This window comes from Manis javanica, chromosome X (genome assembly GCF_040802235.1).
Source record: "Manis javanica isolate MJ-LG chromosome X, MJ_LKY, whole genome shotgun sequence".
Lineage (NCBI taxonomy): Eukaryota > Metazoa > Chordata > Mammalia > Pholidota > Manidae > Manis > Manis javanica.
Window position 1 is genome coordinate 33489859 of NC_133174.1, and position 24249 is coordinate 33514107.

The 24249-nt window shown below is 37.5% G+C and overlaps 1 protein-coding gene across 2 annotated transcripts in view; it reads right to left on the reverse strand.

Moving 5' to 3' along the window:
- Window positions 1-631: 631 nt before the first annotated feature.
- MED14 (mediator complex subunit 14) overlaps window positions 632-24249 on the reverse strand; it is a 71352-nt gene continuing 47734 nt past the window's right edge. Inside the window, exons 17-31 of one of the 2 annotated variants that reach the window (XM_037001512.2) lie at window positions 23473-23633; window positions 23242-23388; window positions 22456-22547; window positions 21354-21506; window positions 20770-21039; window positions 18017-18157; window positions 15583-15694; window positions 12847-12978; window positions 11094-11276; window positions 9907-10142; window positions 7768-7947; window positions 7567-7674; window positions 6103-6228; window positions 5521-5713; window positions 632-3000 (exon numbers count right to left, since the gene is read on the reverse strand). In XM_037001512.2, the coding sequence (XP_036857407.1) occupies window positions 2927-3000; window positions 5521-5713; window positions 6103-6228; window positions 7567-7674; window positions 7768-7947; window positions 9907-10142; window positions 11094-11276; window positions 12847-12978; window positions 15583-15694; window positions 18017-18157; window positions 20770-21039; window positions 21354-21506; window positions 22456-22547; window positions 23242-23388; window positions 23473-23633 (2308 nt within the window). In that variant the 3' untranslated portion in view covers window positions 632-2926. The remainder of the gene's footprint in view (window positions 3001-5520; window positions 5714-6102; window positions 6229-7566; window positions 7675-7767; window positions 7948-9906; window positions 10143-11093; window positions 11277-12846; window positions 12979-15582; window positions 15695-18016; window positions 18158-20769; window positions 21040-21353; window positions 21507-22455; window positions 22548-23241; window positions 23389-23472; window positions 23634-24249) is intronic. The other variant, XM_037001513.2, reaches the window with a different exon arrangement.

A 24249-nucleotide genomic window follows, 5' to 3' on the forward strand; every position in this document is an offset into this window, starting at 1 on the left:
AAATTCCACAACAATGAAATACACATTAACCTTTCCCCTTTCTTTCCCTAAAGGTTCCTGGGTATAAGTTCTCTTAATATTTTCTGTATTTTGATTTTATATCAAGAACACTTGGATGATAAATAAATATTAAACTAAAATGTAATAGCTATTTCTTTGAGGTTAAAATCATGAAAGAAAGGAACAAGTTTTTATGTTGAAATTGGATCCAAATTTAGAGTAGCAAAATTATTCTTGAAGTTACCAAATTAACCATGGTCCAAAGAAGGACTAACAAACTGTTAGTATCCTGTGGCTGAACAGTTTATTCTGTTAACTGCAACGTAGTAAAGTTATTAGTACTATTTAAATTCAAATCATGTGTATTTTAGTTGATGCATACACTCAACTCACTCAGTTAACTTTCAAACATAAGGGTCCGCTCATTATTAATAATGTGGTATGTTTGTTCAGGTTCTCATTTCTTCCTCTCTAATTCTCAAAGTACTTCTATACATGCTGAAATGGCATTTCAGCAGATGGAAAAACAGTGGCACATCAGGACCAATTTCTTCTTTCAAGGCTAAACTAATACTACATCAGACTATTCTCTAAAACATCTTTCTGAAAGTTAACTAGAGAGAGTTGGCAGTTCTCTGAAACTTGTATACATTTTATTTATTACTGAACTGACCGAATCACATTGAAAACACCTTAAAGTTAATACCCAAATCATCTAATAGGAAAAATCACTATGGGCATCCAGTCCCTTTGGTTGACCTGGGTAACAAAAGAGGCAAAAGACATGGTTTGTGATGAAACCTAAGATTTGAATGCTAGTGTTTTCAAGCTTTAATAAAGTATATACCAATTCCAAGTACCAAGCATAAAAGTCATATTCATGGGTTTATTCTTAATAAGCATCAAAAACAAACTATTCACTGATTCCTATCTTTTGATTTATATTATGCATTCAGAGATGAGTTGATCAGGAAAAAAGTATCCACTGAATGCACCATGTTTAAAAATACAATTAACATTTCAAAACTGTACTTAAAAGAGACAATACTTGAAAAGTTTACTCTATTAATAAAATATGAGACATTATACTGCAGATAAAAATACATTTCTTGTATATACATGGGGATTCCTACATGAAAGAAAGGATTCAGCTCCAAATAGAAAAGGGCTGACCCTTGATAAAAGACTTCTTAGATTGCCGAATTGTTAATGGTTACCATTGTAAGGAGAACTGAAACAGAAGGATAAATGTAAGTTAAAGAAAGGATAAAAGTTTAGTCATATGCTCCTGAATGGTGGCAGAGTTGGGCGAGAAGCAGGAGATGAAGGCAGAAATAAGACATAGAAGAACGGCAAAGAAGGCCTCAACCCTGACTGGAAATGGATGGAGAATCAAGCAAAGTTGAGAACCAATACGCTAATAGTTCCAGTGAAATATCTGAAACTAGAATTTGGCAGTGCGAAGTTACAGAAGCTCAAATCATCTTACAATGGAATTAGACAAAGCATCTAAAATTTACTGGAAAACCAATATTACAGTGACCAGGTAACTCAGTATAATATTACCATTTTAAAAGCTTTCCCAAATAACATCAAGTCACCAGAAGATCTTTGCTTCCGATCATATTCTTTGAAGCGTAAAAAAGTCTCTGACAGGGAGAGACAGCACAGTGCTCCAAAAAGAAACTGCTGAGATGTGTCGGTATCAGGGACTTCATTTGGCCCTGGACAGGCACTGGATCTTGGATTCTTCAAAGTAAGAGGATTGTCCTGGGTTTCTTCCAAGCAAAACATTTTATGGTTTTGTTGACAATGAATTAAGTCGCGACTGTTTAGAACCCCAATTTTGGTGGGGAAGGTAAAGGGGAGAAGTTAATCAAGATAAAAAGACATCACAGAAATTTCATGCAGGGGTAGAACGTTCAAGTTCTCTGATTCCTATTTAATGCTGTATGCATAAGTATCTTGTAAACTGAATTTGTCTAACAGAAAAGTTCCTGCATCCTCAATAGATGAGAATGATCGAAGTACTTGGGATCCTTGATCAATATGAACTACTCACTATCTCTTCTCAAAGACTGGGTTCTTTCTTGATTACCCAAATCCTATATTGAAAGAACCAAGGTGCTAAATGTTCACCACCAGTCAAGTCATGAATGTTTCAAGAAAATTAATTAACCTTGAAACAAAGAAGCATATGTTTTTGGTCAAATTTCAGATGCATACTACTGAAATCAGACATAAGAAATCAGACAGCAGAAATTAATTACTACTGAAATTAGACATAAGAAATTAGATAGCAGAAATTAATTAGTGCTCCCCACCAGGTTAAACATGAAGGGAGGCCCTGAGAAGTCTATAGAGCTGATATACACACAAGTGAGTGTCACTGTTTTGTGTTTTTTTTTTTAACCTAGTTTTATTAAATATTGCTTCTTTGGGATGTGTTTATAACAACTCCCAGAACATTTTCATGTAAGGATTCAAAGCGGTCATATTAAAATACAACTTCAATATAAAGTTTGTCACAGTTTTACAGTATTCAAAAATGACAGACCTGCCTTAGAAAACAAAACCCAAAAAGGACTATTACACCCAAAACATAAGAAAACAATTAAATAAACAAATTTGGCATTTCCATAACTTTATAGTATAAAACAATATTAAATCTATTACTGGTAAGCGGACACTGATGTTTTTCCTAGTTTGAAATGTGTCCCATTTAAACACACAAATTCATTATACAAAAGATTGACGGTCTTTTTGATGAAAGAAGTGCACCCTGAAAATTTCTGCCAGTTTAGGATATTTAGCTCTTAAAATCAAAAAAGTCCTTTTTCTTTTTTAAACTGAAGGCTGATTTCAGATTTTTTTTTTTGTTGTTTTGTCTCATTTGTCAGCCTTCCTGGTTTAAAAACAATAGTGTCTATGGACGCCCACCAGGGGGCAGTGTAAGATTAGCCATTAAATCACGAACAGCTGCAAATATTGTGCATTCACCTGCAACAGAGAAAAATGGTCATTAGCTATTCGCAATACAGGAAAGATGATGTTAACAGACCGGTGTGGGTAGGGTAATTAAATCTAAAATTAACAAGAACTTTAGGGATTGAAATAAAGGATTAAGTTATAACTGCATAGGTTATAGGAGATTAAGCTTTGGTCATAAGTATCAAATGGTATTTGGTTTGGGGTTTGTTTTTTTCTCATGAGATTTTGGGCAAGTCCCAATTAGGTCTGAATTTAAGAATATACACCTAGAATTTCTCTATAGAAACACTCAAGCATTGGATAAGCCCTTCAAAGTTGGGCTGCAAAGCTCCTGACAACTAGCTTATGCATTTTGAATCTAATGAAAAGATCTAGTTTATATTTATGCATTAGTTTACATTATCAACAGTGTCCTTCTAATGTTGCATTAAAGGCCAGAGAGAACTTTCTGTGGTGAAGGGAATATTCTGTATGTGTGCTGAGGCTACCAAGCAGTTGTAATGTAAGCTAGTGTGACCGAGAAACGGAATTTTACATTTTCTTTAATTTTAATTACCATAAATCTAAATAGCCACATGTGGCTAGTGGCAGTTACATTGGTTAGTGCAGTTCTATGACATCTATTGGAGTTTTCTCCCAAATTTCAAGGAAGCGATCAACTTCTGGAGTTCAACATTAAAATTAATTAATACAAAAATAAAGTGACTTTCCTTAAAAGCACTTCACCAAGGGGGAAGTGATGGGTTTGAGAGGAAAGGAGGGAGGCTGAAGTATGCTACAACAAAAATCCAAAAACAAGATCTGTTTGGGGGAGGTGGGCAGCTAATGATTCATCCTCTCAATTTTCTCTTTGCTGAAAGAAACCAAATAGCCTGCCTCTCTGACTTCTTGTAAATATTACATATATTTATAGTAAACCAAAACCAGTTGTAAATATTATAAACCAAAAGCTGGATCCTTTCCCTAGAGCATGGCCTAACACTACAGTGGCTGAAAGTGACAGAACTGAAGACCTCAACTGAATAATGGCCTTCCAGCAGAGGGCAGGATGCATCTTGACTACATGCAAGTTAATGCAACCTTCTCTCCAACCACTGGAAAAGTAAGGTATAGAATGTAAACGAAACCCAAAGATTTTCCCAGTCCAGGGTAGAAATAAAAGGAAAAAAAGAGAGACACTTCCAAAATATCCCAACAATTTCTCAAATAAAAGGAGAAGTTACATCTTTCTTTTTCTTTTTCAAAAACGCATTTTCATTATTGATAGGTAGACAACCTTGCTTGATCCCAATAGGATCAGAACATTCTTTCCTTTTAATTTTAACTTCCACAGGACAAAATGATGAGAGTCATCTGCTTGTGAAGGAATGGTGTTTATTATCCAAGTTCTATGGGACTGCTTCTTTGAAAATTCTGATAGCTTTAAACTTTGATTCTTAAGGACTTATTTTTAGCTGAAAGAAGAATTAAGTCAAAGGATGAAAGCAGAAAATTTTAAGAAGTACAAGAAGTATTACAACAAAAGCAGCATACCCTTCTCTACTTCCCAGTGCATTCCTTATAAACTATACTTGAGTGAGGACTTGCCTATGTGTATAGTATGGGGAAACAAATAGCTAAAAATAGAATTTCTCCCATGATTCCTCTTCCTAGTAAAATTTTGACACTGTGGTATCTAAAAATGTTTCAGAGACCAACTTTCCCTTATTTAAAAACATAATAATGTTGTTATGCTATTCTAAACAGATAAAGAGAACTGCCTTAATATTAAAAATAACGTTTAATTTCCTTAATATTAGAAATAAGCAAAATGGAAGAGATGTTCTCTTAGCTGAGCTTTATGTTTTGAAACCAAAAACTGAGCACTACCAGGCGTTGCGTGTTAAGTGTAGGCTACTACAGTACTGAAGGGACCTTGTTTATATGGCAGAAACATTCTGGTTTCCTCGAAAATGTTCAGGTTTGAGAGCTTCATTGTGCACTTGGTGAAAGGTTCACTTGCACCCGCCTGACACTTATATAAGAAGCCCAAAAGCAGTGATGCCATTTGTATCAGCTTTTATTCTTCACAAAACATTTAGAAGATACAGAATCTTGAATGATATTCTATTCATGATTGAACCATGAAATATGAGAAATCAACATGCATTTCAACTTGGTGATGTACAGAGTGGCAGGTATCGATGGTAGGGCAGGAATTCACAGCCATGGAAAATTCTATCATCATAACCTAGGGCTTTGTGGCAATGTGCGCTATAAATACAAGCTTCTGGCATTAGCAACTGGACAGTCCCAATAGTAAATCACTAACAAAAATAAAGTCCAGGCAGCAGAGACATGGACAAAAATGAAGAACCAGTGAGAAACGAAGAAAGCAATAGGCAGACATTAAGAGGGCCACAGCAACAGGCTCTATTCTAGGATTGGGGGCGAGGCAGGTAAGGAGGAAGCAGAAAAGAGAAGGGGGATCTCTCAAAAGTACTTCTGTAACACATATATGCAATAAAATATCATTGACTGGTCATGTACCTTGTCGTGGTGGGTTCATCTCTGCAAACCTCTTCAGAATGTTGCTGACCATCATGGGAGCAGCAACAGAAGAGTTCTGCTGTCGGGGAATGTCTGCCTGCTGAGTGGTACCTGAAGCCATGTCATAAATGATTGGAACTATAATACTAACAGGTTCTTGGGGAGGGACCGATGTTTTCTGAGTTAGTTGAAGCTGAAGACATACAACACACACAAAGAGAATAAAAACACAGTAAAAAAATAAAACATTTGACTACATTTATCAGAAGTACTATTATTTACTATCAAATTAAGATACATTAAGCAAAAGAAAATTAAGTATGACGAGAGAAGTAACAAACAACTAAATACTATAATTAAGATGCAACTGTGTCATACAATTATCTAGTTCAATAAATTTCTGTGATTACTAAAGGAACCAGGATTACATGAAGTGTAAACTGACAATGAAGGAACATGGGCCAATATTTGGCAGCAACAGTTCATTTCTGCAGTTTTCCAAAAGTTGCTGTATTATCCTCGTATGGCTTTTTCCTCAGAAGCTCTGTACACATGCACATACACACGCCAAGTGGTACTTACAAAAAATAGCATTTTGGATTTTAGCACCACAGCAGGTGTCCCAGGAGGTGCAATTGGCGGTGCGCTGGGAGGGATCGTCAGGCAAAACTGAACATTCCATTTTAGCTGTGTTGCCTGGTCAGGGAACTGTTTTGAAAAAATTAATCATGATAAAATCATATGAACATTTAAAATTATACCCCAGTATAGGAGTCTGAAAGGTTAGAATTTTATTTTATACTCAATTACTAACAGAACATAAAGTTGATAACCTGCAATATTTCAAAGGAAATACATAGGTGAAGTTACTAAATGAAAAGTTAACTCTGGATTTATGTGCTACGTCCCCCTTCCTTCCCTCCCACTTCATTAATCCCCAAGGCCTATGGATTCTGCTGCTTCAGTGTCTCTTACATCTGTTCCCTCCTTTCTATTTTCACTGATGCCACAAAGCTCAGGGCTTTGTTACTTCACCCGTGGCCTCCAATGGTCCCTTCCAGTGGGTACCTCTCTCAGTCCATCCTTATACCACTGCCAGACCAATATCCTAGAGCATGGTTCTAATCCAGCTCACAAATGTTCAGTGACATGCAGTTCCTCCTCCCCTTGGCAAGACCCTCTTGGCAAGACCTGGCACTCAAGGTCCTTCTTAACTGGTGCCAATCTAGACTTCCCAGGCTTTCCAGATCCTTCCCTAAAACAAACTAATCAAACTGGGTTAATCATTTTAAATTATATTCACTAGTGCTTTTTTAGCCATATAAATATTTATTCCTTTCAAAACTCAAATGGTTATCTTTTTGGCATAAATAATGTTTCCTATAGCCTATCAGAGCAGAAGCCAAATGTTGAGACTACGAGAAAAGGAACAGCAATACCACAAACATTAAAATGGAAGGACTACTGTAAGACTGGTAAAATACAACCAGCTGCCACCTGGGTTCTATCTATTGTATACTTTCATAGGAAAGAAGAACAATTAAAAATCTCCCCAGAGAAGATAGATTTTTTTGATAAATGGCATTATGGCCATTGCGGACATCTGAAATAGTTAGATCCGTACCTCACATTTTATACCAAGATAGATTTAAAATGGACCAAAAACTTAAATAATTAAAAAAATGAATCTGTAACAGTATTAGAAGAAACCATGGGAGGATTATTTCATTATCTGTGAGTAGACAGAGCATATTACACTTATTTGCTTCTATAAGAGGTAAGCCACTGGTAACAGGTTGCCTGTGGGGAGGGGGATAGTGTCAGACAGGGATGGATGGGAAATTTCTCACTGTATCATGTTCTAAATTCAAAAGATACAAGAAGATTGTGTTATCCATCAAAGATAAATAACATTTAAGCTAAAAGACGAATTTAAGAGAAAAATCGAAGTATATAAATGGGTGACAGCCAAATAAACACTGCTCCCACCAACTCCAACCTCTTCAAACAGGCCTTGCTATAAAAGTATGTTTCTCTGTAACTTACCAGCTCTAGCTTCATAATATGCACACAGTCCCTGAGGATGTGTGTAGGAGCTCCTAATAGCTTGGTGAAGGCTATTAATGTATTGGCTTTAAATGGTGGTCCTGCAACCTACAGGGATAAATAAAGCAAATTACACTTCATTCTACCTTGACTCTTGTGTTTCATTGATTATATGAAAATTACGCATTAATAAACACATACTCTTGTTTCAAAGAATTTCTCCAAAACCTGAAGTTCATCAGGTTTCCACTGTCCTGCATTTTCAGGTGTCACTTTTAGCTGGAGTGTTTGGTTGGTTTTGGGACTAAGGGCTACTCTGCATTTCAGCGCATCAGTCTTAAACATGATAACTCCAGGTTCATTAGAATTTATCAGCTGTAGCTGCAAAACAAGAAGGATGCATTCAATCAACATGTGAGACAGTATGTACAATAAAGAGAAAATGAAAATATTGTGGAGAGAATTGTTTCAAAAGGAAAACAATTAAGTTGATACCTGTTCCAAAACAAAAATCTAGGCACTGAGCAACATCAACTGCTAAGAATATTGCAAAGAGAGATGCAGACATTATGTGTCTCTTAATGGAAGAAGATAACACCACCTATGAAATATTCTTGCAAAACAAACAACTCAAGCCTAAATTTAGTAGTTAGACCCATAGGATTAATCAATATTATAGAAATACAGGGATCAAAAGAACATGTTAAATGATTTCAAAGGCATGCAATCAGCAAAATCCAGACCATGAGAAACTCTACAGGACAAATGATTTGGTATTTTCAACAAACGAATTGTACAGGGAGAAATGGAGGGGGAACCCATAGTTTAAAAGGGACTTAAAAACTTGTTTGGGTTCTGACTCAGACTAAAAACTGTGACAACTTGGAAAATCTGGACACCAACTAAATAGGTGATGATAAAGAAATTGTATTTATGGATGAAATGATGTCTGGCATTTGCTATCGAACAATCTAGGGGAGGAGCTATAGATGAAATAATACTGGTATGAGTTCACTGTTGAAAGTGGGTGACAAGAACATGAAAGTTCATTATACTTTTCTCTCACCTTTTGTATTTGCAAAGTTTTCCACAAGATGTTTTTTAAAAAACAAAGAAGAAAAAAGAAATAAAGAATATAATTATAAAATGTTCAATCTGGATTGTGACCTTATGTTAGCCCACGGGGTGGCAGTTTTTTTCTGTAAAGGACTAGAGAGTAAACATTTTAGGCTATATGATCTCTGTCACAACTACTGAGTGATGCCAACATAGCTGAAAACAGCCATAGACAGTAAGTAAATTACTGAGTGTGACTGTGTTCCGATAAAACTTAATTTACAAAAAAAAAAAAAACAGGTGGTGGGTAGGACTTGGCCTCCAGGCCCACAGTTTACTGACCTCAGCTCTAGCCTAATATGTTGATTATGCAGATGAGCAAACTGAGACTCAAAGAGCTTGTAAGTGGCAGAGGTGAGGCTAGATCACAACAGGTCTGATGATTTATTAACTTACATTAAAACTTTTCTTCATTTCAAATCTGAATATAAAGGTTGCAAAAGGGCTTGGTGCCATCCATGGGGTGGATATTTTAAACATTCGCCATTCTGACTACCTCATTAACACATACATATATCAATAAATGTAAATAACATATACTGAGTATCAAAACATCTGTTAAGGGTTTTATATGAAATATCTCAAATTTCCACAGTTATTATGAGTTGGGTAAATACTGTTATCCTCTATTACCAAAAAGGTAAAGAAATTTGCCCAGGCTTATACTAGCAGGCGGCATGGCCTGGCTGCAAATATAGGCGGCCTGACTCTAGAACTGGTGCTATAAACTTTCAACTATTTCCTAAGGGCATCACCATAGGAGAAGTGAGAAGTCTTCATCTATAAGGGTTTTAAATCAGTTCAATTGTACATGTATTTAAAAAGCAGTTTTCTTCCGTGTGAACATAATTTTATTTCACCGGAGACTCAGATTCAAAATCAGCCTGCCTGCAAGGGGATTTCAGGGGGCAAACAGTTACTTGGATACAAAGTCAGATCCTGGGCACACTTGTCCTATAGTGTTGTGGGGACCTATCTCCAGGTTTATCTATGTTAGTAGCCCCAGCACAGCAAACTACAAAATGCAGCAATATGTTCACATTAGAATGGGAAAGAAAACAGTAAGTAGTCCATTTTTAATGCTGGAGCAGGGTGAAAAGCACAATTCTAACAAGCTAGTTAAAGGAGGTAAAGGAATATCATTTTAATTCAGATTCTATTCTGTGGAGCAACTTAGCACGACCTTTGGCAGTCACCCCTTAGGAGTTCATTAGGTACCCATACCGTTTCTTGTTGAATAATTCTTTGAAGGTGTCGTCGCATGATGACCGATCCCAGGAATCTCTCAAGCGGAGAACAAAGGTAACTACCTGCCAGGCCAGGCACGAGGCCTGGTGTTGGAGAGGGCAACAGTAAGATGTTCAAGGCACTGTGAGTGAGGATGGTAGGTATGGAGGCCGCCCAGGAGCGCTGAGGTAGTTTACGAGGAGGAGGCATGTTTGTTGGCATCGTTTGGGAACCTGTTGGGAAGGATATGTCATTTCATTTACAAATACATACTATCTCATTGTTCGCTGTTTTGCTTTCATTACAAATCTTTGATATTCTAAAGCAATCTATACTGTTTTAGTTACTCCTTGTGGTGTAACAATCATATATTAGCTTCCTGTTAGCAAAAGCCATAGCAAAAATTCTCCTCCCTGTAGCCAGGTCTCTTCAATGTGACTTTGGAGCAACTCCTTCAAGGGATGGAGTCCATTTCTCTACCTGGCATCTGGGTTGGCCTTGCACCTTGCTATGGACTACAGAGTGCAGTGGGAGTGACATGGTGCCAGTTGCAAACTTAGGCTTCCACTCACTCTCTTGGAACTCTGTCCAGCTACCAGGTGAACAAGCCTGTGATCAAGTTATGAGACCACATGGAGCAGAGAGAAACCATGCCATCTGGAGTTATTTTAGACCAGCCAGGCCCCAGCCATCTGAGAGCTGACTGCAGACGCATAAGCAAGCCCAGCAGAGCCTGGAAGAATTGCCTAGTTTGGCTCAGCCCAAATTACCAACCTATAGAATGGTGACCTGATACATGACTGTTGTTTTAAGTTTCTAAAAGTTACATAGCAAAGCTAACACATTTCTACAATTCTTCTCTTCTGTGTTAATTTGCATAACCTTGTCAGTTACCTTTAGGTGTCCTGTAAGGTCTAGTATTGCAGCTAAGTTAAGTAGTTATAACAGAGGTATTGGAAATCACCTTGGAAGACTTCTGGAGTAAACATTCACCATTCTTACAGTTTGCCTGACTTTGCAAATTAACTATTGTTAGCCAATTTACTAAATGGATAAAGGTTTAAGTTATTAAGTATTCCCATTCAACAAGTAGGTCATGGCTTTCAAATGTGAGGATGGAAAAAAAAAATAGGTCACCTGGAGGTTATACTAAAATCAAACATAAAAAGGTTGATGACACTCACTTGTTCCAGCTCGAGGGGAATGAGAAGCATCTGGAACTGGAGAATGTAGTGATGGGTTAGCCGGTGACATTCCAGGCATGCGTGTTGCTGGTGAGGGGCCAGACACTTGAGGAGATCCTGGCCAGTTCCCTGCTCGCCCACTTGGTGACACCATAGTGTATGGAGAACTCGGGTCCAGGGTTCCTGTAAACAAATAAACAAATGGTTTTCAAAACCTGTATTTTCATAACTGAAAAGTATTTGACAGCAGCAAATGCTTATACTTTACACAGTGATAAGTTTACTTTGTCTTTCAGTAAGATATTTCACTGAAGCATGATGCTTCTTAACATAGTATTGACTAAGAAACGTACCAAGAATCGTTTTGAAAGTAGCAACATCCTGAACAATTTGATACTTAAATTTCATTCTGCAGATACTGTTAACATGTTATTTATACCCCTTTGTAACCAAATGACACACTGAGAAAATATTTTTACAATGTATCAGAGAGCAAATAAGCCTATCTTAAAAGTCTTATAAATTGGTAAGAAAGAGACACAAGAACATATAAAGGATACAAACTAGCAAGCATAAAATAAAAAACACCAAAGACCAACGAACATTTTTTTAAAATGCTCAATTTTACTAACAATCATAGAAACACATATTAAAGAATAAGATACCATATTTCACCTATCAAAATGACCAAGATTCTAAAAAATCATAATTCCCTGTGTTGGCAATGGTAAAGGAAAAGATACATTGTTACATGATGCTGGAGGAACTTGGTACAGCCTTTTAGGTGACCAATTTGCAATATGTTTCAAAGGCTTAGCATTTCTCAAACCCTTTGAAACAGCAATTCCATGTCTAGGAACTTACCTAAGGAACTAATCATGTGAGCAGAGATGATACCACTTTTAGTTGTGAAATAAATGAAACATTCTAAATGTATAATAAAGAGAGCAGTTAGATTATGGCATGCCCAAACCAGGGAATACTATAAATCCATTTAGTATGATGATGTAGTTTCTACTGACAGAAATGTGCTTGCAAATATTAATAATAAAGAGTAAAATCACAGATGCTACATATACAGCTGTAAAAACAGAGGAAGCTGTGATTTATGTTGTGATTTGGCTGTTATTCATGATAGTAAATGGAAAAAGTAAGGCACCAAATACCATGTGCAGTATGCTGCCATGTGTGTAAGAGAGAGGGGGAAAGAGCATTTACACATACTCGCTTGTGTGTGCATAAAACATCTTGGCAGGAACACATGAGAAATTAATAACACTAAATGCCTCTGGGAAGAGGGACTAGGTGGGTGGTGGAGCAGAAAAGAAACACTTCACTGGCTATCTTTTCTATTCTTTATCTATTTGAACCAATTCAAAATAGAATTTTTTAGTTTAAAATTTTAAAAAATTCAAGTCTCAACACACATGGTAGGGTCCGATTTCGTGGGGGTGTGTGTGTGAGGAGGAGACAGGCAGAAAGGTAGAGAGCAAGCGAGAGCAACAGAGATGTGAGCAGGTAGGCAGGCTGGGGGTGTGTGACAGAGGAAGAGCGAGGCAGAGCAATGGGGGAGAGAGTCCAAAGCAGACAGACTAACCAGTAGATCTCTGTGTGATGGGATTAGGAAAAATTTATTTTCTTTTGTTACTTTTCTAATAAAGAAGTGCTAATCTTGCCATAAGAAAATTATTTAACAAAAAATTACTTTCACATCACATTCTTATGCTATCACGATTTCCATGTATGGACTCACCATGTGGACTAGCAAAACTGGCCCCTGGTCCTATTGAGATTCCATGTGAGGATGGGGGAGGAGTTGGAACAAATGACGCTGGTGATGGGGCTCTCAAAGCCCCACTAGGGGAGCTGGCGGCATGCAGATTTCCTAATAAAGGAAAATAATCATAGATGATCTTGCAGGACACACGTCATGCCCTGTCCAAGAAACCCCAAGTTAAGACTTTCTCTGTAGGCTAAAGAAACAAGTAATAAAGCTCCCATAAATAGAACAAAGAAAATTGGAAGGATTTCATTATTAAAAAACAGAGAGAGATAATTCCATGGGACCCAAATTCTAGCATGTATATTGGCTAATTTTTAAAAAAAATACCCATTGTACTTTTTATTCACTCATTCAACGAGTAAGCATGAAAGTTAATTTCATGCCAAGCATTGCTGCAGGCTCTGGGAATGCAGCTGTTAATGAGACAAAAATTCCTGCTCTCATGGAGATTTATATTCTACTAGAATGAGAAAGAAATATATGTCAGGTAGTGATAAGTACTATGGGGAAAAACAGGGCAAGGTAAGGAAGTGACATCATGTAGTGGTGGAGGTGGGTGCTCTTCTTTATATAAAGCAATCAGAGAAGACTTCTCTAAGAAGGGGACGTGTGGGCTGAAACAAAAGAAAGTGAAGGGGAAGGCATGAGGATATCCAGGGGATAAGATATTCCAGGCAAACAGAAGATCTAGTGCCAAGGCTCCAAAAGTAGCAGTAGTTATAAATAACAGGGAGGCCACCATAGCTGGAACAGCATGAGAGGAAAGTAGGAGGAGATGAGGTCAGGGAGGTGTGTATGTGTGGGAGGACTTGGTGGGGGTGGGGAGTGGTCCAGATCACACAGGGACTCATAGGCCACTCTTAGGACTCAGGTTGTACATGAGTAAGATGGGAAGCCACTGCAGAGTTTGGAGCAGAGGAGTCATAAACTAACTTCTGTTCCAGAAGGATCATTCTAGTTGCTGTGTGAAAAACAGAATATTGGGCAATGGCAGGGAAACCAGTTAGAGGCAACTGTAATAATCCAGGGGAGAGATGGTTAGTAGCTTGGGCAAGTGTGAGGGCTGAGGTGTTGAAAAGTGGTTAGCTGGATCAGCTCTGAATAGAGAGCTGATGGTATTTGGTAACTGACTGAGTGGGTGAGAGAGAGGGGTCTGACATGGCCAACAGCTCTGGCCCAAGTAGCAGGAAGGAAGGGGCTGCCATTTTCAAAGATGGGGTGTCTGTGGGACAAGCAGCCCAGGGCAGGGTAGGGCAGGTGTTAAGAATTTAGTTTCAGCCATGCTGAGTTTCAGATGTCTAGACATCTACATGGAAATGCTGAATAGATAGTTGGAAAATATAGCACTCTATTTCAGGGGAAAGGCCTAGATGAGAGAGAGAAAAAAACTGGGAGACATGAGCTTAAATATGGTATTTAGACAGAGGACTAATTTAATTCAGGATTATGAAAGGGGAAACCATGGTTACCAAAACTATGAATGAAACATGAAAATACTTGCTACATTACCATAAATAGCCTCAATATCAGCAGGTTTCAAATTGTCTGCTAATGTAAGAGGACCTCGTATGTTCTATGTTCTGTAGCACCCAATGCAGTACCTTACATTCAATAAATACACTGATCAACTTAACTTTTGAGTGTTATATTTACATACTGGCCTGCGGATTTGCTGTGTGGATTACATGGGTAAAGTGCTTACAAGAACATAGCTTGGCACACAGTAAGCACTATATACCTGCCTGCTACTATAATTATTTCAAGAGAATGATTTCTCCTTCTATGCAAAACCAGTCTCCACTTATATCCTACACCCCCTCTGGGCTCTATGCCCACGTTTCCCGTTTTCCTCCTTGCTCCCTGGCTGCTCCTTCTCAGGCTCCTACATCACTGCCAGGGCTCCTCAGGGGCTGAGCTCACCCGCCCACTCAGGCTTCAGTGACCGTCAGTGACAAAACAATGACTTCCAAGTCTTCATCTGTGGTCAAACCATCTCTCATGAGCAGGTAAGGGATTATATCTACCCACAAAAATCTGATACCCATCTTCCTTAAGATGGTAAGTTCCAGAGCAGAGCTGCTATGGGGCTCACTGATGAATCTCAGCACCATGCAGTATTTGGCACAAAGCAAGTGCTTCAGTGGTACCAATGAACTGTTCAGTTAAAAGTAAAAATTTGGCATTCTTGAGCAATTTTATAGCATACTTCATGGGGCTGCCAGCAGAGCCATTTGTTTGGACAAGCAGGCTGTGCACTGACCAATTTTAAGGGGTGGGGCACTGTTCACATATACAAGGGCTTGGCAAACTTCCTCTGTAAGGGGTCATCATAGCAGGAAAGCAGCCAGAGACACGACATAAATGGGTGTGGCTGTGTTCCAATTAAACTATTTACAAAAACAGGTGGTGGGCAGTGCTTGCCACCGGCCTTAGTTTGTCAACCTCATAGATCATGTGATTAGCACATCTTGGAGTTGTGCCATGAGTCTGGCTCTGGGTGACAATACCTTCACTCAATTCAAACCTTTTAAAGTGCTCCTGAATCATGAACGTAGATTTCAGAACCCTGCCAAAATGAATGAATGGCAACTATCTAGCCACAGACTAGAAAAGGAGTACTCTCTGAAGTCTAGGGCTACATGTGCGATGATTCTCAGTATGTGTGTGTATATTTGGGAGTTAACACGACAGTAAGTAGTCTCTTACCTGGAGACTGGGTGTGCATCATAGAGGGAGACTGATTAACTGTGCTGTGATAAGATGCAGGAGGTGAAGTAAGAGGGTAAGCACCTGATGATCCTGGTTGCTTTGGAAAAGGCTGAAAAGAAGAAAAATATTTGTAAAAATGGCCAACTGCATATAGTATAAAGTATATATAATATATAGCATCTAGCTACAGTGTTATAATTAACACACTTCATTGATTACCACATAGGAACTGTGAGGTATGAAAATGTGCAAAATACACATCAATTAATACACATTTTTTAAAACTCCGACTTTCAAAATGTTTTAAAAATAGCAACATCCTCATTCCTGACCTTGTAATACCATTACTTACATCCCTTAAAGATGTTTATGCTCATTTTATCTACCAGGTCACTGACTTAACTCTATTATCTACTATTTCATTGATTCTAAGATATTTTTTCCCCACATTTTAACATCTCTGGAATCAGGGTGTATCTTTCAATTCATGACATGTCACAGCTTAACTGGCAATGTTGTTTCTATCAGTGCATAAAAAATAAGGTATCTTAGCCCTGGAGGATGACTGGTTGGCCAGAGACGGGTGGGATTCCTCAAGGGAGGAGAAACCTAGGGCAGGCACAGTCGCAGGGGGGCCGTCGGGTGGGAAATTGGGGATCAACAGAGGTGAGGTTTGGAACCTCACCCCCCGTTTTGAGAGAAATCTTCTGCATCCATGGATGTTTTGTTGCCCTTGTCTAGCTTGGATTAATACTTGGTCTATAGGCACAGACCTGATCATCTACATTTGCCCTCTTACAGCACTAAATTATGTTTTCTACCTTTATCTTGCATCTACCTACCACTTCAGCATTTTATTAAAAAAAAAAAAAATAATAATAATAAGGGAGAAATGTGGGATTCACATATAAATCAAGTATAAAAATCAAACGAATAATCATATCTGACTTGATTGTTTATAGTTATGCGTGATCAAAACTGAAAGTTTCTGTGATATGACTGCCCTTGCACTGTTTACCATGTAGGAACTTATTCACTATGTAAGAACTTGTTCAGCATGTAAGAACTTGTTCGTTGTGCTTCAGAAGATTGGAGACTGTTGAGAATTGGGCTTGGGGTTGATTGATGATTGTGCACTGGGTCTCCTATGCAGAGTTTTGTTGTTGTTGGCAACCATTTGATCAACGAATGTGAGAGATGCCCTCTCAAAAAAAAAAAAATAAATAAGGCATCTTACATTTGGTGGAGTTTTAGAGTCAATGAATACGGTGGTTCAATATGACTCTGACTTACCTTTACCTTCATCTCCAGTAATGAAAAACCTAGGACCATGCAAGCCTTCCTAGTCTATGTTTTTAAATTGAGGTATGAGTCACATATACTATGAGGTATGAGTCACATATAGTAAAGTGCACAAATCTTAAATGTACAGTCTGATGAATTTTTACAAGTTTAACTGCCACATAAATCAAGATCATGAAGAACATTACCAGAACTTGAGAGGCCTCCCTCATATACCTTCTAAGTCTTTATTGCCTCTCCAAAGGTAAGCACTATCTTGCCTCCCATCACTTAAGCTTGGTGTTGCCTGTTTTTGCATTTTATGTAAATACTGAATGAACTCATTAATGTCTTGGCTTCTTCTACTCAACATTATGTCAAGCAAAATTTGTCATGTTGTTGCATATAGCAAGTTTGTTTTTTTCATTTCTGTTAAATATTCTACTGTAGAAATACACCCCAATTTATTAATTCATTCTACTGTTGCTGGTGTTTGGGTTGTTCACAATTTTTGGATAAAAATGTTGGTATGAACATTCTTAACATTTTTTGATACATTTTAAGCACTAATTCTGCTGTGTATACACCTAAGAGGATTACTATACCATAGGTATCCCTGATGTTCAGCTTTAGCACTCTGGAACACTGATAAACACCACTGCAAGGTAGTTGTACCGTTTTACACACCCTCCAGTAGTAAATGAGAGTTTCTGTTACTCCTAATACCAAGTTTGGCAAGGATTATCAATTTTTTCCTCAAAGCCATTTTTGTGGGTATGGAGTATTATCTCACTGAGGTTTTAATTTGTATTTCTGTGATGCCAAATGATGCTGAATACATTTTCTGAACTTAGGGGCCATTTGGACACCCTCTTTTGTCATCACACAGGTGATTTACCTGACATTACTTTAAGCATGAGTCTGAGCTTAATGCTATTTAGTATGCTTACTGCTATTTCTGGTAGCACCCACTTCCCATTTCTGGAAGCCACCTCCTCATCTCCCTCTGTCACTATTTTTTCATATGGACTTACTAGGCGTCTTGGGCCTGCCAAGGACCTCCTTGCCTCTCAACAATGAAGCCCAGACACCTGAGAACCTGTTAAGTTACAGGAATGTGCTACCATTTGAAATTTCAGCTAGACATCACCTGTTGCTGGGGTGGCGGCTGGAGCTGTGAGATTAAAGAATCCATCATATCCCCTCCTATTGGAGAAGGGGGATTATCGTCCTCGTTTACAGACCTTCTTCGAGCATCCTGATTGCTGTCAACAAACATATTCAGGAATGTCTATGGATATAAACAGGTAAAATTCAGATTATTTTATCTAACTTTAATAAGATATCTTTAATTATTTAGAATGCTTTAACAGAAACAAACATACTATGTCCATCTCTGAAATGTAGGTTGAATACATGGCCACTATAATTAGGACAACCTGAATGAGATATTGATAATTTTGAAGGAAGGGGTCTTCCTTCAAAATTAGCCTGATTTCTAATTAAAGATGATGGATTCACAGCATGTATTTAATCTTCTCCCAATACCCTGCTGAAATACTCTCTAAAAAAAAATTTTTTTTTAAGCACTAAGTTACAAAGACAGAATGGGAGAAGAGAAAAATAGCAATAAATTCTGAGGCCACAGAGCAGATGGTTGAGTGGTAACTGAACTATCTGATGTGAGGAAGTTGTATCTTAAAGTAAGCAGTGGGGAAAGCAAAGAATCAAAGCTTTTTCTGTACAGATCCCCAAGATACATAGGAACTGGCAGCACCAGACACCTCTGGAATGGGGATTAAAGTGGGACTAAGAACAGAAGGGTTGAAAGTCCCTTTTAGAGACCCTGGAACCCTCCCATAGCCCCTGTCACTCCCAATGAGTTAGGCTGACCTCTGCCACCCTAGAGGACAGTCTCTGACTTGGGGAACTCTAGAATCAACAAAAAGACCTAAAGCTACTGACACTGGGAATTATCCACAGAAATGGCCCAATTCTGCAGTAAAGAGACCACATCCAACAAGTCTCACCTTTACACAGGAGCAGAGAGTTAAGAATCACTTAATATGTGAGAAAAGACACTAATATGAAAGAGAGCAAAACAAACAAAAGAGAGCAAAATGAACAAAAAAGCAAGATGGATGTAATAGAGATTATATAGGAAGAAAAGAGGTAAGAAAAGATAAATGTAGCCACAGAGGGCTGAATATCATAAAATGAACATGTAGAGACAAGAAAGCTCTTGGAAGCATCTTTTTAAAAAGATGACAAAGAAAAAATATTTGGCAAAGATGAAAAACAGAAGGATTGAAAGGAAAAAAATAAGGAAATCTCCCAGAATCAAAGAGATAAAAAAATGAGAGGATTGAGTCCAGGATGCCCAATACCAGCATAGTAGGGGCACAAGAAAGAGCTAACAGAGGAAACAAAGTTGATACAGAATGCAAGGAAATTCCTCAGAGCAAAAGAATGTAAGTTTCCAGAGTGAAAGAGCCCACTCAGTTGCTTAAGGTTCAAGAATTGGAACAGTATTAAATGTCTCAATGGTCATAATGAAAGCTAGAAGAGACAAAGGAGCAGCGCCTTCAAAATTCTTAAAATTATCGCAACCCAGAATTCTACACCTAGCTACTCTCAATTAGATGAGGGTAAACTAAAGAGGCTTTCAGACATACATGATCTCAAATTAATCTCTCATGTACCACCTTACAAGAAGCTACTTAGGAGGTATTCCACCAAAACAATGGAGTAAACCAAGAAAAAGATATGGGGTCCAAGCCACAGGGCAGGCAACACAAGAGAGAAGAAAAGGCATCTTCCTCTTCACCATCCTTCTACAGATTCCTAAATTAAAACTGTATAAAAGGTCTGGAGCACTACCATTCCAGACTGGAGTTCAGAACACTGCAGAACAGATTTCTTCAAGATGAAACGAGTAAGGTATCTGATATATGAATGTACTGAGGGGAGAGTTACATATATGAGAGAGATTTTAAGGTTGAGCTAATAGTAAGTACAGAGAAGGCTAAGCAAAAAAAAAAAGAGTACATTAATACTCCCCAGAACAATATTGAAAAGTAACCACAGTAAGCTTGGTAGAATAGTGTTTACATATTCATAATAATGTGAACACCAAAAATGTATCTAATCAAAACTGCTTCCTAACCATATTGCAAGACTGGAAGGAAATGAAGAAGGTGTATGTATAACTAACTAGGTGCAGCCTGGAAGGGGAAGGGGCATATAACAAAGAATCAAAATAGAATTAACTCCCCATCTTCTATTGTATCAGATAATTCCCTCAACGGAGAAGTCAATAAATAGCACTGTAAGCATGGTATTTAGAGAGAAGGATGTAAATACCCAGAAAATCACCATATAAGAGTTGAAAACAGAGCAGGAAAAATGGCAAGAGTGGGTTACAGGGACTAATTTTCAAAACAAGCCATTTGGAACTATTTGTTACTAAACTATAAGCACACACAATTGAGCTATTATACCAGAATCTCCAAGGACTGTGGCCCAGGATCCTACACTTTAATAAAGCATCGTGGTTGAAGTGATGAATCAAACCTTTTCAATAATCAATGATAAAGACTACTTTTGAAGTTCCTTAAAGTTCCAAATAGCAAATAGGACTCTCTTCAGTATCTTCTGCCTTACTCAAAACAAGGTAAGGAAATAAAGGAAAGACACTTTATCATCTCATATACGTAGGCACAGAACTTGTTTATCAGAACTTCCAGCTACTTCTGAATGAAGTTGCAGATATGATGAATTAACATGGCTACTTATAACATTTAAACAGGAATTTGTTGCTTTTCCCCATTATTTCCCCCTCAAAGGAATTGTTTTAGACATTTCATTTATGTATACTTACGCTATAACACTAAAGTCTATTACCTTTAGTCCTGGTGCAGGATAAAAACCTTCAACTAACTTGCTATTATCAAAAAGACTATAGGCACCATCCCGTATTGCTACAACACCTCGACTCCGACAGTATATATCAATGCAGTACATGTTCCTGAAGGCCAGTCTGATGTGCGTGGATGACTGTGGCAGAATGGAGAAGCACTGGTAAGCGGTGTTGGTTCTCTGGGTCAAGCCCAACATTGGCACAGTGGGGAGTTTGTTGATGGCATTTAAAGGAGCCTGAGTATCAAATAGTACCTATAAGGAATAAACACAATGAGCAGAGCCAATTTCTGTATAAATGCTAAAGCCTTAGAATTTTCAATGTATAATAATCATAAATGAGATATGTTCTTCTGGCACATGCCATAAAACTTTCTCTTGAAGAGAATGCAAACTAGATCACTATGTCCATTTTGAATCAGATAAAATTCTCCAAGAGGGCCGGATATAAAAGACAAAGGTACCCAACCAACTTGTCATTAAAGACAAGTCCACATGATTTTTGAGGAGTTTTAAATGAGATACTAACATTTGACTCTAATTTTTAAACAGAAAATAAACATAATTACCTGTAATAACTGAACTACGTTTGGTGTTTTGTTGAACATCTCTTGAAGCTGATGGAGAATGGTATTGTGACAGTTACTGCAACCTGAGTTTGGGCCGACAGTTCCCAAGGAAATGTGAAATTTCTGATGTATGGAATTCCACTGGATACTAATCTAAATTAAAGAGATTGCATGTTTCAGAAACTGACAAAGCAGATTCAAGTAGAAGAATAAATAATGTTTAAACAGTAAAGCACAATGCCAAAGATGTAAATGAGGTCTTTTTTGAAAGTAACTCATAAGACTGGAATTCTGTAAATTCCAAATGTGCTATCACTGTGGACCAGTATATTTGCTGAATATGTGTGTTAGATAGCCCACTTCTACTAAGTAAAACAGAAAGAGCAGGTGCTAAAGAAAACATTTTGATTAAACTTTATTTGAAAATTGTCTTTGGTGTTTCTCATTTTTCATTTTTCTTGAACTGAAGAATCACCCTCTAGGTAAGCACTGTCAGAAAGGGAAAGGAAGCCACTTCCAACACAGACACCTTCAAGCTAACAAATTTTAAAACACTCAAGTAATTTCTGGTATTATTTGATGAGGATGAGTCTGAAAAAAGCCAGCTGGCTGAATTTTTATACTAATTTTCTTGGACTTTATATATGGGGTGGGGAAAAGGTAAGGAACTACAGATTATGGGGAATACTGTTAAGATTAAGATAGGATTAAATAATGTTAATAATCATGTGATCAAAAGCATAGATGTACCATATTGTTCAAAACCATTCATACATAATCTTCACTATTGTAATCATGTTGCTAAGTAGATTTTGAAGTCAGTGAAGAAAAAGATACAAACACCCGAAGTACATTACTTTGTCCAAAACCCATTAAGATTACATACCCATCAAAGAGGGTATAATTTGTATTTTCAGTTTTAAAGAATTAAGCATTATAGTATGCCATATTTATATCAACAAAGTATTTAAAATTCACCATTTTATCCCTGATTTTTACTTGAGCCCTCAATTGTTTCAAGGCAATTTTCATAACTTTTGAATTCTTGATTTTTAAAAGATTTATGAGAGGAGCTTTGGTTTTAATTAAATTACAGACTTACTGAGCTTCCTTTGGTGGTTCCATAACACAAGATAAGTTTTCGGTAATTATAAACACGAACTTCTGAGAAAATATTTAGATGGGCAGGTATGTCTAAATAGAATGGAAATAAAAAGATCAAGATTATACATGTAAAATTTAAAAATATGTATTTGAAAAAGGGCATTTAGGCAATGTTATATGCCTAGGTAGAAGGTTCTCTAAACATATACTTCAGGAAAAAGAAAAAAGAAAAAAAAAAGAAAGCAACAGCATAAATAGGTAGTAGGCTTTCCTTTCTACAAAAAGGGGGCCAGGGCAAGGGTAGAGACATAGTGAAGCACAAAAGTCTAGGAGTTAAGGGTTCCAGTTCCAACTCTGCCATTTACTAGCTATGTGACCAGCAAAGCTTCTTAGTCTTTGTGACTTGTTTTCTTCATTTGTAAATCGAGAAACAATAAATGCCCTACTTCATAGGGTGATTGTGATACTTAAACGAGTTAACATAAGCAAACTGTTTACGGCATTATATGGCTCACAGTAAAATCTCAGTAAGTACCAACTATTATTATAATATGGTATATACCTGTCTGTAAAAATTTCTGGATACATCAGAAACTTAACAATCGTTCTCTCTGGGGAAGGAAATTGAAGTCTGAGGTAAAAGGGAAACTAATTTTTCATTAGATATACTTTTGAATTTTCTTTTTTTACAAGGTGCATGTTTTACTTCTTCAATTAAAAAGGGTGGGGTGGGGGTAAAGAATGCTTTTTCTTTTTTTCCCAAAAGGAAGATTATCATATATACCTGGTAGAGAACGTGCAAATTCCAACACACACTCATATAATCGTGCAATGCTATTCCAGTCATTAAGGAACATTTCAACCACTTTTCTACCACCAACAGGTTCAGATAACAGGTTTTCATATGTCAGATAAACATGTCGGGATGGTCCTATGGCATTAAAAGAGTTGAACAGCAATCAATACTAAAAAAAATACAGAGATATGCAAAGACAAAGTGTGTGAAGCATCTCACCTTGCTCCCTGGTAGAAGTGCCATTAAGTGGACAATTTGCAAATACTAATTCTGCCACCCAGGTGCGGTTATTTCTACCTTGCAGTCGGAAAGTGCACTCGAGAAGAGAGCGGTCCAGAGCCTTTTGGGTTTCTTCATTTACACCCTTACAGGGAGGAATTCTGGTGATGAAAGATAGCATATGAAGTGTACTTCACATCACAGAAAGACAAAAGCACAATCTACACAATGACAGGTGGGGTATCACGTTAGAGCTTCAGTTCAAACTCCACTACTAGGCACCTTCTGCAAAAGAAGGAAGCAATTCAAAGCAATTCATAGCAATTAATAGCATTTAACCCATTTCCATTCATATCAACATGGATTAGGACTAACTTTAACAAAGTGATGCTTGTCTTCATCCTTAATCTTGTTATTAGAAAAGACCACCTTTCTTCAGAATGAAAATCAAGGATATTGGCTTTCTATTAAATCTACCTAGAGCATCCTCAAGGAAAAGCTAAGGGAACAAAATATTTGTAAAACCATTCTTTGAAGGCAGGAAGATAACAGTGGAAAGAACCAGGGGTTTGGCATCAGGGACCTGCATTCTAATTCTGACTCAGTGACATTTAACCTCTCTGAATTTCAGTTTCCAAACTACAATATGGAGATAAATAATTACTTTGTGGGTCATTGATTATAAAACATGACAAAACACAAAGTGCTTATGGTGGTTGATACAGCATTCATATATGTCTATCCCCCCTTGCAGTAAAACCAAGTCTTGATGACTGA